The sequence below is a fragment of the Pagrus pagrus genome, assembly GCF_965226575.1.
Source record: "Pagrus pagrus genome assembly, chromosome: 19".
NCBI classification, from domain to species: Eukaryota; Metazoa; Chordata; class Actinopteri; order Spariformes; family Sparidae; genus Pagrus; species Pagrus pagrus.
In genome coordinates, this window is record NC_140203.1 from 15516175 (window position 1) to 15537815 (window position 21641).

At 41.7% G+C, this 21641-nt stretch overlaps 1 protein-coding gene across 1 annotated transcript in view; it reads left to right on the forward strand.

Annotated features, from left to right (window-relative positions):
• The first annotated feature begins 447 nt into the window (after positions 1–447).
• Positions 448–21641, forward strand: part of nsmfa (NMDA receptor synaptonuclear signaling and neuronal migration factor a) — a 50119-nt gene continuing 28925 nt past the window's right edge. Inside the window, exons 1-4 of the mRNA XM_084383673.1 lie at positions 448–719; positions 17261–17322; positions 17572–18474; positions 19619–19685. Of these exons, the coding sequence (XP_084239799.1) occupies positions 649–719; positions 17261–17322; positions 17572–18474; positions 19619–19685 (1103 nt within the window). The 5' untranslated portion in view covers positions 448–648. The remainder of the gene's footprint in view (positions 720–17260; positions 17323–17571; positions 18475–19618; positions 19686–21641) is intronic.

Below are 21641 nucleotides of genomic sequence, written 5' to 3' on the forward strand. Positions count from 1 at the left end.
TCACTGCTCCCTCTGTCCTTGGCTGTGGATGAGAGCCTCTCCAATTCCACGTGTGTGTGTGTGTGTGTGTGTGTGTGTGTGTGGCTTTTACCAAAATGACCGATTGCATAAAGCCCAAATCAACAGATAATAGTCCAAACGTGGATGAGATGAGAGGCAGAGAGGTTCCTGCATGGATGGCACCAGTGTCCCTCACACAGCACCTCCCCTTTGTGATGATGATGATGATGATGATGATGATGATGATGATGGTGATATCACCACCCTGACCAGCCTCCCATTGCATTTTCAGATCAATGAGAGAGAGAGAGGTCTGTGTATTTTCAGCCACACGCTGACAGCTGTGCAGCTCCCTCACGTACGAGCTCATATCCGGAGAGACAGCGCGAGAGAGAGGGAGGGAGAGAGAGAAAGAGAGAGAGAGCCTAACGTCCCCGTTTCTTTTTTTCCTTTTGGGCATCTTTTCCTCTGCAGACGCCTGCGTGACATATCTGCTCCCGGATTTCCCTTCTCAACTTTTTTTGTTGTTGTTGTTGTTGCGTTTTTTTTCTTTGTTTTTTTTTTGTATAGTTTTTCATTGTCGCATTCCTCCGTCCGACCTCTCTTTGGAATGAACTGTTTTCCTGCCTGCGTCGTTTCCATGTCAGCATGGGAACTGCCGTGTCCAAAAGGAAGAATTTAAGAAACGATGCGATATCTTCTGTGGCAGCAAAAGTTAGGTGAGTGACACCCGGATTCGTTCTCTCCGCCCTTCGGGACCCGGTTTTTTGTACAGCGCAGCAGACTCGGGAGGACTCGGCAGGTATTTGAGCCTTCAGGTGTGACCCGAGCGGAGTTATCTTGCGTGGCAGCTGTGTGTTTGGATGAACTGGCGCTGCGCTGTCCCGGGTACAGCTGAGCCTTTCTTTCTAATGCGCAGAGAGGCTCTTTGCGCTTTTCACACGTCTGCCGACTGTCCCGTTTAGCCCGGGGCGTGCGGCTGAGCAAATGTGTGCCTACATCACACTTAAGTCTCTCCTGAATGATATAATATAGCCTACCTACAGAGGAATGTTGCCCTGTATTTCCCTCACAATGTGTTTTTATCTCGCCTCTGGCGCGTCGCAGTTTTGACTAAATGTTGTGAATGGAGCATCATTGTGTAATGAAAGTCATGCAGGGGCAAAGCGAGGGCTGCTGTGACTCACGTTCATTCTCTCTCAGTTTGGCAACACCTAAAATAGACCATCACCTGCTGCATTAACAGCCCGCCATCTGATTTTATGGTAATTTAAATTTAAAAAAATGTCTGGCCGCATCGACCCGAGCGCACGGCGCTGCGCGGCGCAGCATGCCTTAATTCACACCCGGGCGAGGAAACGATCCAGCTGTCAATGACTCCATCACAGCGATCGATCCGGTCGTTAGTAGTGATCAACTAATCACGGTCAGTTATCACAGAGGGCAGCGGCGCTGGTAAGCCTTCATTCATTTCTGCAGCCTGTTGGAGAGGTGTGGGACTCAGACTGTTTGGCACGAGTCCAGCCCGTTAAAAGCTGTTAACGACCCGCTCTTAAGACATAGCTCTATGTGTGGTGCATGTAGGATTATGGCTGCATGCAGGCAGAGAAGTGATCTCCGTCCTGCGCTGCGCTGGCTGCATGTCTGAGGCTGAGCTGCAGCTTCTCAGAAAAAGCACGTGTGTTCAGCTGTGTTCATGTGTCTGCGCATGAAGCGCGGACCGCGGGCTGCGAGCTCCGCTGAGATCAGAATACTAAATTCAGCTCTCCTGTGCTTTCGGTTGGGACCTCGTTGCAGGCCCCCTGTGTGTGAGTCCAACTCAGTCAATGAATGACCTTGACAACATCCACAGATGTGGGCTGATGTGCTATTACGTCATTCTCTCAGTGTCTTCCTTACATTACAAAGCCTGGATGAGAGCCCTCTTGTGTATGCATGTCTGTGTGCCACCTTGGAAGGAAGATGGGAATGTGATGCTCATACTAATGACTACAAGGCAGGTAGCCTTACTGTAAGAATGTGTGTGTTTGCGTGTGTGAGTCCATCTCAAGGCCAACAGTCTTTTTTCTTCTTCTTCATGTCCTCAATGGAGCTCTTGAAATACTACTACACCTCTGAGACAGCTACTAACGATTGAGGATGATCTCCTCCTACACACACACTCAAATGCATGCACATATTTAGTTATTTACAATCTTATTCGTCTCTCAGGAAGCACAGAGTTTAATTGTTGCATTAGCGGATTGAACGAGCTGAATCGCATCCAATACTGATCAGCCTTTGACCTGCACACGACCCCGTGAATGAAGAAGAGTCAGTCAAAAGTGCTTTCTCTCGACTCTCAACCAAACACACAAACATATCTACATGCAAACACACGGGCATGTGCGCGCACACACACACCGCTCTCTGCAGTTCATCTTCATTTGCTCGCTTCTCTTCTCCATTCTGTCTGAAGTGCAGGCAGCTCTAACACTGACGATCTGCAGGGACGATTCAGGCTGCAGTGACTCTTCCCAAAACAGCCATTTTTGTAAACTGATTTCACATCTGAAGCACTTCTGATCTGTTTTGTGCGCTTCGATACATTCAGAACATTATTGGCTGATCTTGTGTCATGTGTCACTGATCTTGTGTCAAGAATACACTTTGGCAACAGCTGAATGGAGTGTGTTCTTCTGTGAAACATCTGGAAGCATCTGGAATCATCTGCTTATTAATCTTTGCCCCTCTCCTCTGTTTTTTGTTGCTTCAAGGCCAGACAGCTCATTTCTTCTTGTAATATTTGGACACTAGGCTGGTATTTGGATTTGACCAGATTGTGGTCATAGCTGAATTTTGACTCATCAGTTCCTCATCTGGAGCTAGACATGATAGTGTCACCTTAGCTTTTACATCACATTAGAGGGCATATCACAATCCACATCCATTTTTTAAAAATATTCCAATAAACACACATATAGGCACACAGTCTTCTAGATCATGAAGACCACGCACTCATTATTCCTCCTCACTGGTTCCTTTCCAAAACTATTAGCTTTACATTCACAACCATAACTGCCTGTAATCTAACTATCAGCAGGACCTACATTACTCCATTTAAATCAAATCATAATCGTAACCCTAACTCTAAACCCAAGTCCTAATTCATAGAGTTACACATTAAAGAAACTGCAGGTGTAAATCTCAAACATTAGACTGACTGAAGCATATGAAACATTTATTGAATAAGCCAACCTGTTTGTGGAGGCCATGGTAGACTGAGTTTGTTACACTTCAGTAATTTGAAAGAGCAATGAATCTGACAACCAGCCACTGCACTGCACACTGTGAAGACAGTGTGGAGGCCAAGGCCTCTATCCATCCATCCATCCATCCATCCATCCATCCATCCATCCATCATTCCTATTCGAGGTGCCAGGTCTATCAAACATCCCCAACACTGACCACAACAACTGTAGCTGATGTCCTCAGACAAGTTGTAAAGTAACGCTAACGTAAAGTACACGCCGGGTATGTTAGCTCATGTCAAGCTAGCTTGGTTTAGCCTGTTTGCCTTGGTTTAGATGAATTAGCAACTGCTAACGCCTTCATGCCAATGTATTGAACAACAATATTCCACCCTAAACCTGTTTGATGATGCTGGGGCTCTGTATAATTGCTTTCCCAGCAGATTTCAGTCTGTACAACCATATCCAGGCTTGACAATGATTGGTACCTTTTAAGGTGCGTGTGAAATCTGACTCTTGCTACTTTGTTCTGCGACTTTGCTGCTGTTGTACGGAGCAGAAACTTTCAGTTTGTATTTGTAGCAAATGTCATCTGACTAAGTACTGACAACACACCACAGATTTGTACACATTGATCCCTTGAACTGAAGATGTCATCCACAGACCAGCTGCAAAGTAACGCAAATGTTAGGTATGTGCCGGTTGTAATGTTAGCTCCTCAGGGCTCCTCGTCAAATTAGAGTATTTTATTTGATGAACTAAATGGGGTTTATTTCTATATTTAAAAAATCTAAATTATGGTGATGGGGATTAGTGATGTAATTGGTGTACACCCGAACACTGGATAACATTGAAAAATAACGACAACTGCAGCAAGCCCTGCAGGATAGTAGTAGTCATTATTAAAATGGCTAAAAACATGCATATTCTGGCTGGTTACCTCTTGTGGTCATGCAAATGAAGACCCTAAGACAAAAAAAATACTAGGCAGCATTCGTTTGTTCATATGATCACGTTACTTCAGTTAGAGGCAAAGCAGGATATACCATGATGTTCTTACACTGCCACAAATATAGTGCAATTATTTGTCGAACTGGGTATAAAAAGCATCTGACTTTGACATGGGGAACCAAGGTTTGCATCCTGTTTCCTAGTAGTCAATGACAATGTTTTTCCATACCTAACCATAAAGGTCATCTTTCCCTACAACTTCAAAAGAAGAGGTTCAACGAAATGTAACCACTCCATAAATCTTTATCCTGTTGCCAGTGTCATTAAAGCTAAGGTCAGGGGATCACCAAAGCCATAAGGGTTTGTCCTCTGGGGATATCTGTACCAAATCCCATCCCAATAGCTGTCAAGGCATGCCTAGAAAAAAGACAAATGTCAACCATCTGGAGGCTTTTGAGGTTAAGTCAGAGGATCACCAAAGTCTGGGTGATTCATCCTCTGGTGACCATGAATGTCTGCAATAAATTTTATAGGAACGCATCCAATTGTTGTTGAGATATTTCAGCCTGGATGAAAGCGTTAGGCAGACAGACTTTGCAGTCCCTACAGCCAGGCTGCTAGCATGAATTAAAATTACCCCTGGTACGTCTTTGCCCTGCCGATGAGTTCGCCAGTTCAGAAAAGGCTCCGAAGTCATTTTGTTAAACTTCGACAGATTACTAATTTTGTAAATTGAGGTATGAGGACCTGTTTGAGGACACCAAACAAGTGGGAATGACCACATTGCTAGGAATACATACAACTGATACATAAGAGACACTGGCTTCTTGTACCCGCCGTTCGTCAGTGCCGGTCTCATCTTATGCATGTTTATGGATTGCTGGTTATGAAACAGGTCACACTCTCCCCTCCAGCAGCTCGTGAGAAGTAGCGAGAGACTGAGAGCAAGGGGGGGAAAAAAAGAGAGAGGAGAGATTACCTTCAATTCAAGCACCAGAATTCTGCGACATTGAGTGAAAAAGCAAATGCTTTGATCTTCTATCAGCCAGAGAGGAGGGCTGGGCTGTGGTTCGGCTGAAGGGCATCGGACAACGCTCGCAGAGCTGTGGGTGTGTGAAGACGGCATGAAAGATGAAAGGATTTGTTTTTTCAGAGAAGGATGCAAGTGTAATGTTGTGTCTTAGTTTGCTCAGGACAGTCGACAGGTGCGTCTGTCTTTGTTGTGGGCTTGCAGTGACTATTCATCGGGTCGAGAGCTGTTACGTAATTGTTTTTTGATATAACAGTTATTCAGATTCACTCGAGCTCAACAGACGGAGACTGTTTTTTGAGAATCTTGCTATCACATCTAGCTTCCTCCTCATCTCTTTTCCTCCCCCTTTATCCAATCAGACGGTATAATTGTCTGCAATAAATATGCTGAATGAGGCAGATTTTATTGATTACAGTCTGAGGAATGATTAGGGCTCCGGCAGTGTTAAGTGATTGTTTGTCTGTCTGCTATCATGAATATTTGCCAGAGTTTTTTTTTGTTTATTCTTTGATAAAACAATCTCAACCCAAGTTTATCAGTTGTCACAAAACTGTAGATAATCAAACTTTACTAGAATGAAAAAAAATCAAATAACTCAACAGCATGTCGAAACTCTAACCTATCACCACACAAAAAGGAGCGTGCTCCTGGATGAGAGGCTCATGCTCATGACAGCGTAAGGTTGTAATCATTAAAAGTGTCCTTGCCTGAAACTTTTGCTAACTTTAGCTAGCTAAGTTAGCTTAGTAAGCTAGCCTCTCATCTATGATCCTTCTGTCTGGTGATTCCGTCGGCGGGTGTAGTTCGATAGACAGAGAAATTAGCTCCAACATTATTTTGAGTAACCAGGTCATGATTTCTGGAAAGCAAGCATCTCTATCTCCAAAACTAGGCAACTCACACAAAAATTATCTAGATGGATAAATAGCATTACAAATGAAAGTAATCTAAGCATTAAAAAATGTGTATTTTTGATTTTGGGGTGAACTGTCCCTTTAGTTTGCGGATGAAAACATATTTTTACATTTTTTCTTTTAATTTAAGAAAAAATGTTTTTTAAGAATAACTTTTCTTCTCTGTCTATAAATGTCAATTAATCTTCTGTTTTAGTTTTTACAATACACCATGAGCATTTTTCCACATAAGTAATTTTGACATGCAGGAAAGTCGAGGTGTAAATGACAAAATTCATGATGGCTAGATTCCAATTAACTGCTTCAGTTTCAGGGTCCTGGTATTGTGACTAACTGGGACATTAGAATAGAGCAGAGCCACTGTTAATGTTATTGGTAACACTTGCGAGTTTCCTGCTATGTTAAGTCAAAAAGTAAACACAGCAAGACACCTATTATAGATCTTTAAAAATGTATATTAAATATGAATAATATATGTAAAGTCTACAACAGAGAAACAGGAGAGTGTTGTGTGTTAGTGTGTGTGAATTAGTTGCATCACTCAGTACTGTGTGTGGTAGTTGCGGTGACTCACTGACATTTTAATCAGCGTCCCGATCAGGTGCTTCGTTCCCACATGTCCCATAATGCACCACATTTTCAAGACTGCAATTAACATTCCCAAGTCCCTCCGGCTCTCAGCACATGCAACAAGCCTCTCAACAGGTTCTCATCACCCCAGTGGTGCATTCGTGTGTGTATGCTCCTTTGTGTATGTGTGTGTGTGTTTGTAGGAGGCCCAATTCAATTAGACCATCTGAGAGGTGGATTCGATTAAGGAGCATTAAGAGTGAGGAATCTCTTTGCTTGGCAGCCCATTGTTTACAGTGGAGAGACGCCCAGGGAGACATCAGCTCTGATGATATTCAGACCAATGGGAACGCTGCCAGGGGAGTGATGACCTGTTTTCAGCCATGAGCCACTTGTCCTCTTAAGATGTATGGTCACAGTGTTAAACAGCATCAGAATCCGCAGGGAAAAGGCATGAGATGATTAGATAGGGGTCAATAATGGAATGAAAAAATGTACGTTACAGCATAACGTGCTTTTATATGTGCAAATACCCGTATGACATCTTTTTAATCTCAGAGTAACCTTCAGGGTCTATTCAAGATAATTTGTTGGTCAAAATTACAGCTTAAACTTAATAAGAACCAAATTGTTTTAATTATTGATTATTGATTTTGTAATTATGTGTTTTACTATACTTTCCTTTTCAAGATGCAAGGGTAGAACAGTGTTTTGTTAAACAGAAATGGACAAAATAAGTGGAAAAAACTAACAAAATGCTTAGTTTGTGATCAAATTAATACACTCATGAGAAAATTAAGGGAAAATAACAAGAATCAGACTTAACAACAGTGTATAAAGCGAAGCATTCTTACCTATTTGTCATATTAAAGGGATAAGATATTTCTTTGTTCCAAATGATCTAAATTTCTAATTATCTTACATAAACATTGCTACATTTTACACCTAATTACATTGACCTTTACCTACAATCTACACATTGCTTTAATATATCTCCACTTGGCAGAGGACCCTGATTTTAATAGAAACTGATTATTTTCTTGCAAGAAAAATATCCAAATGTGGGTGGGCTTTTTACACCTGTCAGAACAAACCCAACCAGGAAAAAAGCGCTGAAAACGTAGGCGTATAAGCATCGTGAATAACAGGACAATGGAAGAAAAAAGTCAAACAAAAAGGGGATAAAGTAACATTGAAATAAGTACTAAATATTGTTTTAAAATCTGGAAAGATTAGTCAACACAAACTTGGAAGACATTGAAGAAAAAGGGCATGTCATGTTTACAGTTGTGTAATGTTCCCATCTGTCAAGTATCTAGTTATGTATTGTTCTGTCGGAATCTATTAAAAGAGTTGCAGTGCTGAGGTGTTTCACTTTGTTGAGGTATGTGTCTGCAAAGTGGTGAGTGGATCTTGTGGCAGAATGTGTTCAAGAAGGAGTGGAGTGTGTGTAATTGTTTTCTGACTCATTCAGCTTGTGAAAAGTACACTAGAGTATCTGCTGAACTGCAGACCCAGACAAAGGCGAAATACATTATATCATATTCACTCAGAACAGAACAGACAACCAGGCAAAAGGCAAAGAGCTTCAGGTTTAACGTTGTACCCACAGTAGTTTACGTAACAGACTTACAGCTATCTTTGGAGTTCTGTCCAAAATATTGGACTATATAGCATCCTTGTTGCTTGACATTGTAGACATTGTAATTTATAAGATATTGGTTGAACGAGTCTCAATACTGACTAGTTGGGAATGAGATTTAACGATCAACTATTTTGGCCGCCCACCATTGAGTCTGGTTCTGCTCAAGGTTTCTGCCAGTTAAAAGGCATTTTTTTTCTTGCCACTGTTGCCAAGTGCTTGCTCATGGGGAAAATGTTGTATCTCTGTAATTAATCTGAATTAATTAAATAGTATGGTCTACCTTATCGTGAACTGGCACTATACAAATAAAGATTGACTGATTGATCTTACAAATTGGACCTTTAACTTAGGAGACCACTGACCATCAACATTGATTTCTATATACCACAAACACGATTTTTGACTGACTTTAACCATGACGAAACTCCCCAAACTTTGACAGAGTGGTTATTTTAACCCAAACCAAGATGTTTTCTTTAATCCAAACCATGATCTTTCCTTCATTTTTTGCGCCTAAACCTTACCAAGCTTTAAATATAGCCTTGTAACATCATAAAACAGATTCCTTTCTCCTTATAAATGTGGTCTGACAGATAAGGATGTCAGATTAGAAAATGCTTCTATGTGTCATTTTGGAGGGTGCTCACAAACAAAGTATTTTGTCATTTAAAGTGGAAACAGACAACACCCCAATCCCTTGCATTTCCAAGTGGTATTATTGTTGGCACCATTGTCTCAAAGACAATTAGATCATTTCTGTTTTCCTCAGAGTAGCAACTACCAACAACACAGAAGAAATGTGAATTTATTCACTCATTTAGTCTCTAATAGAGGCATGACAGCAGATAGAAATGGTGCCAGGCTGCCAGCCTGACTCCATCACCAGTCAGCCTTAATTTTCCTGGGAGATTTTGTGACCGGTGGCAGAAAAAATTGCACAGTGAATGCGAGGTTTGTGGGGAACTCATCTAAACTCTGATGGTGCCAGATTGTGTTAGCTTAAAGCAGGAACTCTTTCCAAAACTCCAATTGTTGTTTTGTTAAAGGACACTGCGACATTCGAGTTGGCAGTTGAAATGCATTGCAATCTCCAGTGATGTTGTCCAGTCACAAAATCCATCCTTCATGAAGGACAAATAACAAAGCAAACATGGACGTCTATTGTATAGATCATGTGAATTTGGTCATTTCCTGCATTAAAAACTAGCACTTTGTACACATTATAGGGATTATGAACATTACATGAAGTAAATACAAAAAATTGGGGCATTTTTGTAAAGAATTAGAAAGAATCTTATTTATCATAAGCTCTTGAACGTGTCACCATATAACACATTACAGCAATGACACATCATCAGGTCTCAACTTAATGTTCAGACAGCTTTCTCAAACATTGTAAATTAATCTAAAAAGTTCTGCTGAGATAAAAACAAAACAAAACAAAACCCCAATCCGAAGTCCATTTAGTGCCGGAGCATCGATTATAGCACTCGATAATTCAGAATTTAAAGCTTTTAAGGTCCATTTAGTAAGAAAGTTGATTTTTGAGTCTCATTCCAAACACTACTTCCAAAAAATCTACTTCCTTGCAAAGTGCACTTTTAAGTAGTCGAAACACCTACAAATCCATGACAACAGGCCAAACTCCATCTGCTGATGAAGATCATGTGATATGATCTGAAGCTAAAGAACAACTCCCCCAGCTTTCTCTTTGAAACAGCAGTTTCCTGAGGCTCATGAAGTTTTAATTTTAGCTCTTGAGCCAGAAGAAGTGAGTGCTGAGAAAAACAGAAATGTGAACATCTACAATTCAATCACAGCTGGGCCAACGCCATCTACTGAGGAAGTTTATGTGATACGATATAAAGATCAAAATGGTCCTCGAAACTAAATGGAGCTTGTGATGAGAAAGTCTCTTGTGTTATCCAAGGTCAAGAATGAAATGTGAACCTCATTAAGATATTTTATGGTTTGCAGTGTTTATGAAATATTGCCTATACAGTATATTTGTCGAGGGAACACTCCTCAGAAACATAAACCTATGAAGTCAAAGTTCTCACTCTCACACAGCCAGTTTCCACAAGCTCTTCATCGCTGTCAGAAAATCTAATCTGATCTGATCTGAACTTGAACCTGTGCCATCCCTGTCACTCCTGTTTGACAAGAGTTTCACAGCACACATATCCTACTTAGCGGGCCTGTAGAAGACCCATAAGAGGTTAAATGACACAAAGGATTTCAGGACTGAGTTGATTTTCAAAGACGCATTTACCCCAAGGAGGAAACAGTCTGTTGTCGGTTTTAACGCTCTCTTCCTCATTGTCCTGACTGTGCTCCCTCTCTGTCTGCCTCCGTTTCCTCAAGTTTACTCCAACTTTCATTTTTAATATGCCCCATTTTTCTCTGTACACTCTGCTTCCTCTCTGCTCTGATCCAGTCTCTCCTCCTTAGAAAATCCCCTCCCCAACTTGTTCCTTTCCCCAAACCCCTGTCACATGTCTGAGAGCATGCAGGACGAATTTCATTTCTGCCTGTCAAGCTCTTCCTCTTCTTCTCTCCCTCCTCCTCCGACATTTTTCACCTTAGAGAGTTTCTCCTGCCACCTCATGCACCTTTGTCCTCCTCACATATAACAGTAATAAGAAGAAACATACAGAGAGGGTTTGTTTAACGGATGGATTGAGAGGCGTTTTTCTCTCTGTCTGTTTCCTTTCATGTATAATGGATGATGCAAGTCTCTTGCACCATTGTTTGCTGATTCTAATCAGAGAGCCTCAGCTGGTTGAATAATAAAACAGGACGGTTAAAATGAAAACGTCTCAGAGCTTCACAGGGACACCTGCTGATTAGAGTGTAGACTACATTTGTCACAACTGTCCTTAACGGGACTGGTTGCTTGTTACATCACCATTTGTAGACACACACACATACACACAAACAAACAAACAAATATTTCATCTAATTTTTCTGTTCTTTTGTCTGTTTTGCCCTTGAGTATATTAGAGGCTGACTCACTCACACACATGCACATAACCAAGTGCATGTACACACACTGCATCACCTCCTAATCTTAAGGCTTTGTACTGTAGAGTCAAATCTTCTTTTAAGCCATTTATTACAGTTTATTGTGCTTACTTTGTGCAGATTCCTAGATTAATTTGTGTCTAGGGTGCAATATGTAAGAAATGGCCACCTGCTGAATTAATACTGCACACAAATAAGAGGCAGCATATTATCAGAGTAACCACTAACTGCTTCTAACTGTAGCTGCCGTGAGCCAGTTTGCTCAGTTAGCCGTGCAGCTAGTGGTCATAGATACTGTATATACTCTGCCCTGACTGGTGGCTCAGGGCAGATGGGGGAGTGTTGCTATTGTTTACACTGCTTGTACAAGAGCTATGGACTGCCAAGACTCAAACTTTTTCAGGCCCAGGCACACCATTAACTGTTATTTCTTCACGTTGATGAAGGTTCTCAGTCATTCAGGTCATTGTAATTCTAAGTGCTATATCGTAGGCAACTGGACTTGTTTCAGTTTCTTGAAGACGTTTCACCTCTCATCTAAGAGGCTTCTTCAGTTCTAATGAACTGGAGGGGAGATGCAGGCTTTTAAACCCTGTGTGGGAGTGATCGTCTTTGAGCAGAGGAGTTGGCCTACGACACTACTAATCACCTACCTACAATGCAGTACTGAGCTCCCTCCCAAGACAGCTTAACCCCCATTCACACCTGGGCTCACCTAGCCCTAGCAGCCCACACGAAGGCCATGGCCCTAACCACTCTGAAACTCAGTGTCTTTAACGACTCTGTGAGGACACTCCCACACAGGGTTTAAAAGCCCGCAACTCCACTCCAGTTAGAACTGAAGAAGCCTCTTGGATGAGAGGTGAAACGTCTTAAAGATACTGAAACAAGTCCAATTGCCTACGATATAGCACTTAGAGTTTTTTCTTCACATTCTGTTGTTAGCTTTACATAATTTTTAAATGTTCTAATGTTACTAAAATTCTTACATATTGCACCTTTAATCAAATTACAACAAACTAACTGACTAACAGCAGACCAGCTGCCAGGTAGTTGTCTAGCATAAGAGTAGCAGTCAGTTTCTGTTGGCAAAATAGAGTATGAAGCTGCTTTGTGTAGTCTGGTGTATGCACTGTATTTGATGGACACCGATGTTACACACAAACATAGAGGGTAATGGGGCCCATAGGTCGTTTGTGCCCTACACAGGCCTACTGATAGATGCATGTGAGCTGAGGGCAGTGGTTCTCAAACTGGGGCAGGGTCATAGAGCCACTACAGAGGGTGTGTGGATAACCATGAGAAAAATATCGAGTGAAACCATTGTCTATAAATAAATATGAAAGATGTGTCTCTACTTCCCTCCACTGCACAAAAATGAAGCCAAAATATTGCCGCTGCCATCTTGAACTAGTGGCATCATTTGGAGCCTGAATTTGCACAGTAGCAATCGGACAATGTGGCCACAGTTTTGAGATCCTGCCGGACTCAATCACGAGCACGGCACAGCTGTCAACCATGAACTTTTTTATAGCATCAAATAGCTAAATCAAGAACCTCAGCATGATAACATGATATAAACAACTTAAAATGGCAGAAATCATGTCTGGGAAAAATGTATTTGACATTTTTTTTTATTATTATTTTGAGTTTAACGCTTGGTTCCTGTCCTATCTGCTAACATGGAGGGGGAGGGGTCACCAAGGAGTGAACAAAATGTTGTGGTTCCCTTATGGGGAGCTGTCATGTTGTCCATCTTTATATATAGTCAGTGAGGCATGATTATTGATCCCGCTACCTTTCTTGGAAAGACCTGCCCTACTTTGCCTCTGATTGGTTAGCTTTGTTGGTTTGGTTGGTTAAGTGTAGGCATGAAGCGTGATATTGGTTATGGTTAAGGTAAGAAAATCTTTTTTTGGCATTAAAGAGTATCTTTGAGAACCCCTGGCATAGGACTAAAATATTACATGCAGTATCTTATACAATGCTGTTATACAGTGTAAATTTGACATTGTCTTTTGTCTTTCTAATGGGAGTCCACATTAGTCTCAATACTGGTGTGGTTTAGCTCTCTGAAAGCTTGACTGCAGCCTTCATCCAGGTAAAGACGGAGGTATTATGCTCTTTAATTACTGATGTATGCATTCACTATGAATTAGTATTAGTAGAGGACCTCAGAGTTTCCCACAAAAGGCTTAAGTCCAGAAATGTTTACTTTCTGGTCAGGTAACATGGCAGATTTGAATGGGTTTCAAGTAATTTGAATAATAAAGTCATAGCTCCATTAACAGGGCCTCCTCTGGTCAAACATGAACAAGTATAATGTCTTAGCCTCATCTTTCTGTTGCATTGGTAAGGACTAATGTTTCCAAGATGTGTATTTAATGTGAACATAAGGTCATTTTGTCACGTTTCCTTTAAAGATGTAAAGCAGCTTTGTTCACATAAGTTGTCTCTGGAGAAATCCTGCTTTGCAGAAGAGGAGGAGGAGAGAGACAGGAGAGGGCGAGGGGATGGGGAAGCAAGAAAAGAGGACTGTGTTTAAAATAAAATAAAAAAAACTCAGTGTAAGGGAGAAGGGAAGACGGTGCATCAGAGAAACGTTTGAGTCTGTTTTCACTGCACTCCGGCTCTTACTGTGAGCGAGTGTATGTGGGTGTGTGTGTTTGTGTGTGCGCCTGCTGTGTTGGACAGGCTTTAATAATTGACAGAGCTACACCCACAGATTCCCCTCTACACCGGGGATTCTTCTGCACAAAGTGTGAGCATGTGTGGGTGTGTGTGGCAGCAGTCACCTCCGACATTAACTGCATTAGGAAAACAGGCAGTTTTTGTAAACACATCAGGCTATTTTCCAGGATCACATCGATATAAACATAACAAATTTTGCAAGATGCTTTTTACACTAGAAAAAAACAATAAGTATACTGACTCACAATTGATTCATTAGTCTGCCTGTACTAATAGGTCTTTAGTGATTTATTATTTAAACCCTCCCAGTTAAAAATCAGTTTGCTATAGCCAGCCCTGCTCTGACCTTTCTCTGGTCTCAGTTTGCTTCTTTTCCACCATGTCCCTGTGAAAAGGTTTTGGAAAAGATGTTCTTAAACTATTGCAGTTTCCAAAATTTACAGTAACATAATGTCCATGGGAAGCCATTCTGCTTTGAAGACTAAGACTATGGGAGTCAGAGCTTACAGCGGGGTTGAATGTTGACTGGTGGTCCGTGACCTTGCATTGGATTAACCACGCTATCCTCCTGAGTCTGATCCAGCTCAAACTGACAAATAGAGCCTATCTTTGTAATGCTTGATTGGTAAAATTCTACCGTAACGTTAGCCCTTTGTGTCCCCACTGCTTCACTGGCCCTGCAATCCTTTTGCATTTGCTCTGATCTTGCTCAAAGCTTAGAAGGTTTTGGTCAACTATTATCAATACACTTGCATTTTGGTTAAATGTTCTAATTGCTGAGTCCACCATGATCGCTTTCCTATTGCTCCTGGACAGAAGGATACTATTATTCTGGAAATCTCTACCTCAACACACTTTGGACTTGGTGACATCATGTTCTTCCTCCAGTTGGAGAACAGCAATCAATTACCTGCTTCTCAAGGCTGATACTGATAAGATGACTAATAATTTCACATTCTTGTATTCCAAAACAAGTCACTAACCTCTAGTTTGTGCACACCCGAGGGCAGTAAAGCCACGATGTAGTGTGCAAAGATGATTGATTGATTTAAAATTCTAACCATCTAATAATAGTTGTCGCCTCTGTGTCCTTGGGTGATCGCAAAACAACTTCAGTGGTGCATACCGTCACCTACTGTATTGGAGTGTGTAGCTGCTGTGCATGTAAAGTCACTGAAAGCAATCTGGCTTTGTATTATCAGCTCTATTATCAGTCAATAGCCAATATTTCCCATTATTGGGCCGATAATTTAGTAGCCCGATATGCATCATGCATCCCTAATGGAGGCACCCTCAGAGTTGAAACTAAAAGTCAGACACAATACACAAGTATTCAAATAAAATTAACAACACAACAATGTTGTAATTTGTGTTTCATTGTGTTATCTTGGAGGCACCCTTACTTCTTCATATCCTCTAAGGAAGTTTATACAAAAGGCCTTAACGGCATTATGTGCTATTATTTTTTTTACTGCAGTTATCGAGATAACGCTTTTCTTCCAGTGATAACACGTTAAGTTATCTTGTTATATAGCCGATATGTCGAGCTGATAAGAGATAGAGAGATAATTTATTATGAGAAAATGACATCATAAGATTCATAAGAGTGTACCGTGACATACACACTGCTCACTGGGCTTGGTTTACATATTGTAAGAGTTAGGTGTAACAATAGCATCATTATGTAGTGCTTGTTTCCACATGGACGTTTTAGAGTGAGATACTTGAGAGGAGCAGCTGGCTATAGTGGTCATTATGTATGTAAATCTTTGACGGATATAATTAGAGTGTAAGCTGCTAAAAATGCTTCAATCATCCATTCTGTGTAGAACCGGGGCAGAATGAAACAACAGGATTACAGTGACCAACGTCGGTGGGTGTTCGAAAGGTACAGGCTAATAAAGTATGTATATAAATAAATTAAGATTGATGTAAAGTCTCTTGCATTATTGATCGGTAATGGATACTCCTTGATCCTACATTTTCAGCTAAAATCAGCTGCTACACTTGGCAAGACACCATCTATGTACTGTATGCTGGCATGGCACTGCTGATCTAATAAACATTAGACTGTAAGTAATAAGAGGGTAAGACCTTTTGTATTACTTACTGAGATAAATTAACCCTTTCTTAAAAGGAAACAATGTTTGGTATCTCGAGATAACGTAGTAATTAAAGTATAGCAGCTGTCTGTTGTTAAATAATAGATAAAAACTACAGTATTGCAGTAGTGGAGTGAACGTTTAAAGTCTTGAAATGGAAATAAAGACTGCTACCAGTGCCTCAAAAATATAATCAAGTACAGTAAATGATTATCATGATCCTTGCTCTAGGAATAAATGAATATTAATAGCTTACAGTATTAGAGTTACTCCATTTTCTCCTCGCCTCTCCTCTCATTCTTAATTACCATAATGACTCCTTATTCTTGATAGTTATTGCCGCGCTACATTTCCTCTCAGTTAGTAAGCAGATTGACATTGAAAGCACATCTATAGAGTTATCTTTCTTTCTTTTACCCTGTCTTGCTTTGCTAATTTTCCACTCCTGTCACAAACTGACTAGAGGAACATTAGGAGGTCAGCGCCATTCAACTGTGAGACCTGGCTGAATGGATGTCTGTAGCGCATTTATCTGTCTATACTTGCGTGTGTGTGTGTGTGTGAAAAAGAAAGACCAAGAGGAATAAAAGGAGCGAACCACCAGATGCAGTACTGTGGTTATGGAGCTCACAGCATCTATTTTCAGCACATCTCCAAGCAATCATCTTCAGTTACCGTCAAGGTTAAGTATTTTTCTTGACACGAAGATACAGTACATATATCCACACATACATCCTGAGCGCGTATGAAACAAGGAAAACAAACACACTGCCAGCCGCAATTACATCCGCCGACGCAAACTGAGGTCATACTGAGAAATTAAGTCAAACAATCCTTCACTCCATCTCCTCCGGCTGTCTCATACTCTGTCTCTCCCTCAGTCTGAGGCTGCCTGAAGTGTGGAGATAAAACAGCTGCATCTTAATCTGTGGGTGGCACAAGCCTACAAAGAAGGCAATTAGGTTTATGATTTACAATTCCCTTGCCCTTCTCTCTTCTCTACCTTGCCATTTCCTCTCCTTTCTCGCTCACCCCTCCTTTCCACCCTGTGAATTAATGTCTTGTGTATGTGTGTGTCATGTGTATGTGTGTGTCCACAGAGCAGCGCGAGCATTTGGAGAGTACCTGTCCCACACACACCCTGAAAACCGAAACGGATCAGGTCAGCGTCTCTGCCATCCTGCCATTTGTCCATACCTTCTGTGGCCATGTTTCCACCTGCTTCACCTCATCCACTGTTGAAATGCCACGCTGCGATCATTAGTGTATCACTGCCACAGCTGATAACCTAAGAAAAGATATTATTCTCTGTGTCATCCTCCCCTCTTCTTCTTCTTTTTCCTCTGTCTTTTCCTTGGCTCTTTCCTTATTTCTTTAACACTCGTATTTGTCTTTTTCACCATCATACTAGCTCATCTTCTGTGTGAGACCTTGGTGGGTCCCGACCCGGAGTCGCCAAGTGACACGATTGGCCCCAACAACAACAACCACCTGCATCCCTGCTCCAACACCACCAAGGGCTGTGAGGACAACCAGGAGTCCAGCCTGGTGAAACCCGCACTGGCACCTCCCCCTTCCATCACCATCTCTACCAAGCCATCGCGGCTGTCCCTCGAGCGCAGCTTCTCAGCGGAGGAAGACCAGCTGAAGTGTGTCGAGTGCACCCTACAGCCTGCCCGCGTGTACACCATCACCACCCAGCGCGGTATGCTGATGAGCAGCGGCCGGGGCAGCAAAGAGAGCCTAGAACTGGACGTCCTGAAGGAGAAGTCGGGGAGTCGCGGGGTGGGATCCAGAGGTGGCTTGATCCAGCCCTCCACTTCCCCTTCCTCCACCTCATCGTCCCCCACCCAGTACCACCATGCCAGCAGCGGCCGTGGCACCAGCCACCATCACGGCAACCATCATCACGGGAAAGATCATCACGGGAACCACCACGGAGTCTCCGGCACCAACGCGCCCTCCAGCAGTGGAGGAAGTAGCGGGGCAGGTGGAAGCAGCAGTAGCAACCAGCAGCAGCAGTCTTTAACCGTCGCTGGATCCCACTCCCACCATGGATCACACCACGGCCACCACCATCACCTGTCTCAACCTCCACTGCAGACCTCCGTCAGCGCCCACAACATCCGCAGCTGGGGCGAGGGTGGAAAAGGGGAGGCAGAGTGCAGCGGGCTGGCCTGTGACTCGTGCAGCGGCGCCCCCTCGCGGAGCCAGGGCTCCCTGGACCTGGAGAGCGCATCCCGAGAGGCAGGCAAGCAGCACCGACGCCTAGAGCGGATGTGGAGTGTGGACCGGGTGACTGGGCTGGAGAGAGGTGAGAGGGCGGAGGACACAGAGGAAAGAGAGGCGCTGAATTCCAAATGAGGGCGGGATGGGGGTTTGTTCAGAAGACCCTGTGGATTGGGTTGGTGGGTTTGGTAGTGAGATGAAACAGCATTTGACTCATTTCAATCAGACAAAGGGCAGTAAGATCTAGCTGATATATTTTTTTTTTGTTAGAGGTAGTTGCCTCTTCTGTTTAAGCCATTATTTTGATTTGAAATATTTAAAGTGTATGGTCAAAATAACAAGAACACCTAATAATTTACTAAAAGCACAGGTGTGACCAGTAATGTTAACGACAGCTCCATTCTATTACGTGTCCCAGTAAGCCATGTCAGTGCGTGAGCCTGCACAACACCAGAGTCCTGGAAATAGCTCACCTATATAGAATGCAGCCGTCGTTAATGTTATAAATCTCACCTGTGCTTTTCCTGCTTTAACAAGTCAAAATGTCTGCTGTGAAAAGGGTCTTTTGTATTGGATTGCACCACATTAGGAGGTGTTTTTGTTATTTTTTACCATTGTCTGAATCAATGTGAGTTATAAATTTAGCACCCATTTAAACCTGCCTCCCTATTAGTTTAGTGTTTGTGACAGTTTGATTAAATTGTGTAGTTATAGTAATAATTCTAGGCTTTGTGGAAGTTTAAGGACCACTTCCGTGAAAAACAAGTAGCAAATCACACTTAACCCTTTAGTAGGCATTTAATAATGAATAACTAAGAAAAGTTATTAGTCATTTTAAGTTATTTTACTGTGAAAACTCTAATGAAATCAATCAGATGCAGATCTTAGACCGAAGTTTGGATAAATTCAAGTGAGGGATTCCATGAAAAGTGAGCTAATATTACATTTAGTTACTTCAACACACACTTTCAAATCTATTTCTTCTCATGTTCGTTAAGGGTTTGATGTTGGATGTAATGTGGTGGTCTGTATTCCTGACTCTTCGTCCCCCCGTCTCTCTCCTCTACTGTCTCCTTCTGTGTGTCTTCCTCTCTCCATTTGTGGAGTGGTGGACTGTGAAGTGCTTTAATTTTTAAAATATATTTATTACAACATTTGCCAATATGACACATACATTTTTCTGTTTTTCCTCTTAACCCTGGACTCATCATTTTTCTTTCTAATTGCAGAGGACACTAACTGGTTCCCCAAGGAAAATATGTTCAGCTTTCAAACTGCCACAACAACCATGCAGGCGTGAGTGTCCAACCTTCAAGCACTCATAAATTTTACATGTACACAAACACACATTTATGCACATACCTTCACATTTATGTTCTGTTTGCAAGGTCAGGCTGGTGTGTGGACAACCACAGTTAACAGAACATACTGTTGTTTTTGCATGTTTTAGTCTATTAACTACAAATTGCATACTTTATATGACCGCAAACCATTTTCCAAAGCATGCTACAGGCTTTTAGATTGATTTCCTACCGTCAAGGCTGCCATTGATTTTCATTTCAGTGAGCTATAAAAATCAGCTCGCTGACCCTAAAAGCTTGTTCAAGGAGGACAATAAATCATATTGAATAAATTGTCAATTCCTCTTCAGTTCTTGATGCATAATAAAGCAGCTGAAAGCAGGATTTGTTTTGAAAGCTCTCCTTGTCGGTGCTTTTGAAGGACCATTGGACTTCTGGGATTTGTAGGGCTAGAATGATTATTTCCAGTATTGACTTTCCTGCTGATTATTTTCAAGAGTAATTGATTGAAGTGACATCTATAAGTAGACGTATATAAAATTCTCTTTAGAATTCCCCAGAGCCCAAAGTGACATCTTCAAATTATTTTCTATGTCCAACCAACAGTCCAAAACCTAAAGCCTATTCATTTACTATCATAAATAGCAGCAAATCCCTACTTTTCAGAAACTGGAACCAGCAGATGTTGACAGGTTTGCTTGGAAAATGACTGAAGTTATTATCAATCATCAACTGATGGCGCGAAATGAAAACTTAGCAGATCATCAAAGACAGTAGTATTGATCATCTGGGGAACATGAATGTCTGTACTGCATTTTAAGGGAATCCACCCAACAATTGTTCAGATACTGTATGTCAGTCTTGACAGTGGTGGACTGACAAACCAACAAAGGCAAAAAATGCATGCTTTAAATAATGATTGGCAGTAACGTAAGACATGCAGTTCATATCATGGGCTGGAACATGCAAAACCAAGTGTGTTGAAAAGAACAAAGGCAGGTGTGTGTGAGTGAGAATATCAGTGTGTGTATAAAAGTGCTTGTGAACATCTGTCTGAGTGTGATAGTGACCTAAGATTCTGATCACCTGCAGCTGTAAAAGATATCTCAACTGTCACAAACACTTCACATCAAACTACAGAATCTCCAGCAGCTCGCCAGCTATCCGTTTCTGCCCGACTATCACTGACGTTTTTTTAAATCTCTTTTTAAATGTGTCTTTTGTACTTTCTCGCTGTATTTCACCTTTCATCTTATAGTAGATGCTTGTTATGCCATGTTCAGAGCACAAATTCAGACTCAGTTATGAAAGGGGTTGTTCATTTGGCCCAATAAATAAGCCACATACCAGTAGCAATTACACTGCGATGGAAGTTTTTTGACTTTTAATTCATGTAGGTCAACTATGACACTATTTTAGTCTGTCTCATTATGCCTCTCCCAGTCCTTCCTCTCTCTGTTTATTGGACTAATTGCTCACTGGTGCCTCAACTGTGTTTTTTCTCTCTCTCTTTCCTCTTTTCTTGCATGCTAATTAATCACTGGACACTCAAACAGGATATCGTGAGTATACTTCCCTGCCTGCTTCCTGTTTTTTTCTTAGCTGGCTTACCTCTTGTTCTTAACTACCATTTAACTTTCATCCTCGGGCAGGGTGAGGTTTGTGTGTGTGTGGATGGATTGGTGGGTTTGATTAATTCTTTGTATCAAAAACCTTTTGTTGTTTGGGTTACTCTGGCTTTACTAACCAAGACAGCAAACATCCAACAACACCTTTTCAAGAATCACCAGTCATCATGTGATTGGCAGTTATGGGTTGTCAGATAGAAGCCTAGTCAGCACAAATAATATCTTTAAATTGTAGTTAAAAAAAGAAGTCAAGGGGGGGGGGGGGAATTGAGTTATAGGATTTTAAAATGCAACAGCAATGATGAAGTCCAGCGTAATCCACT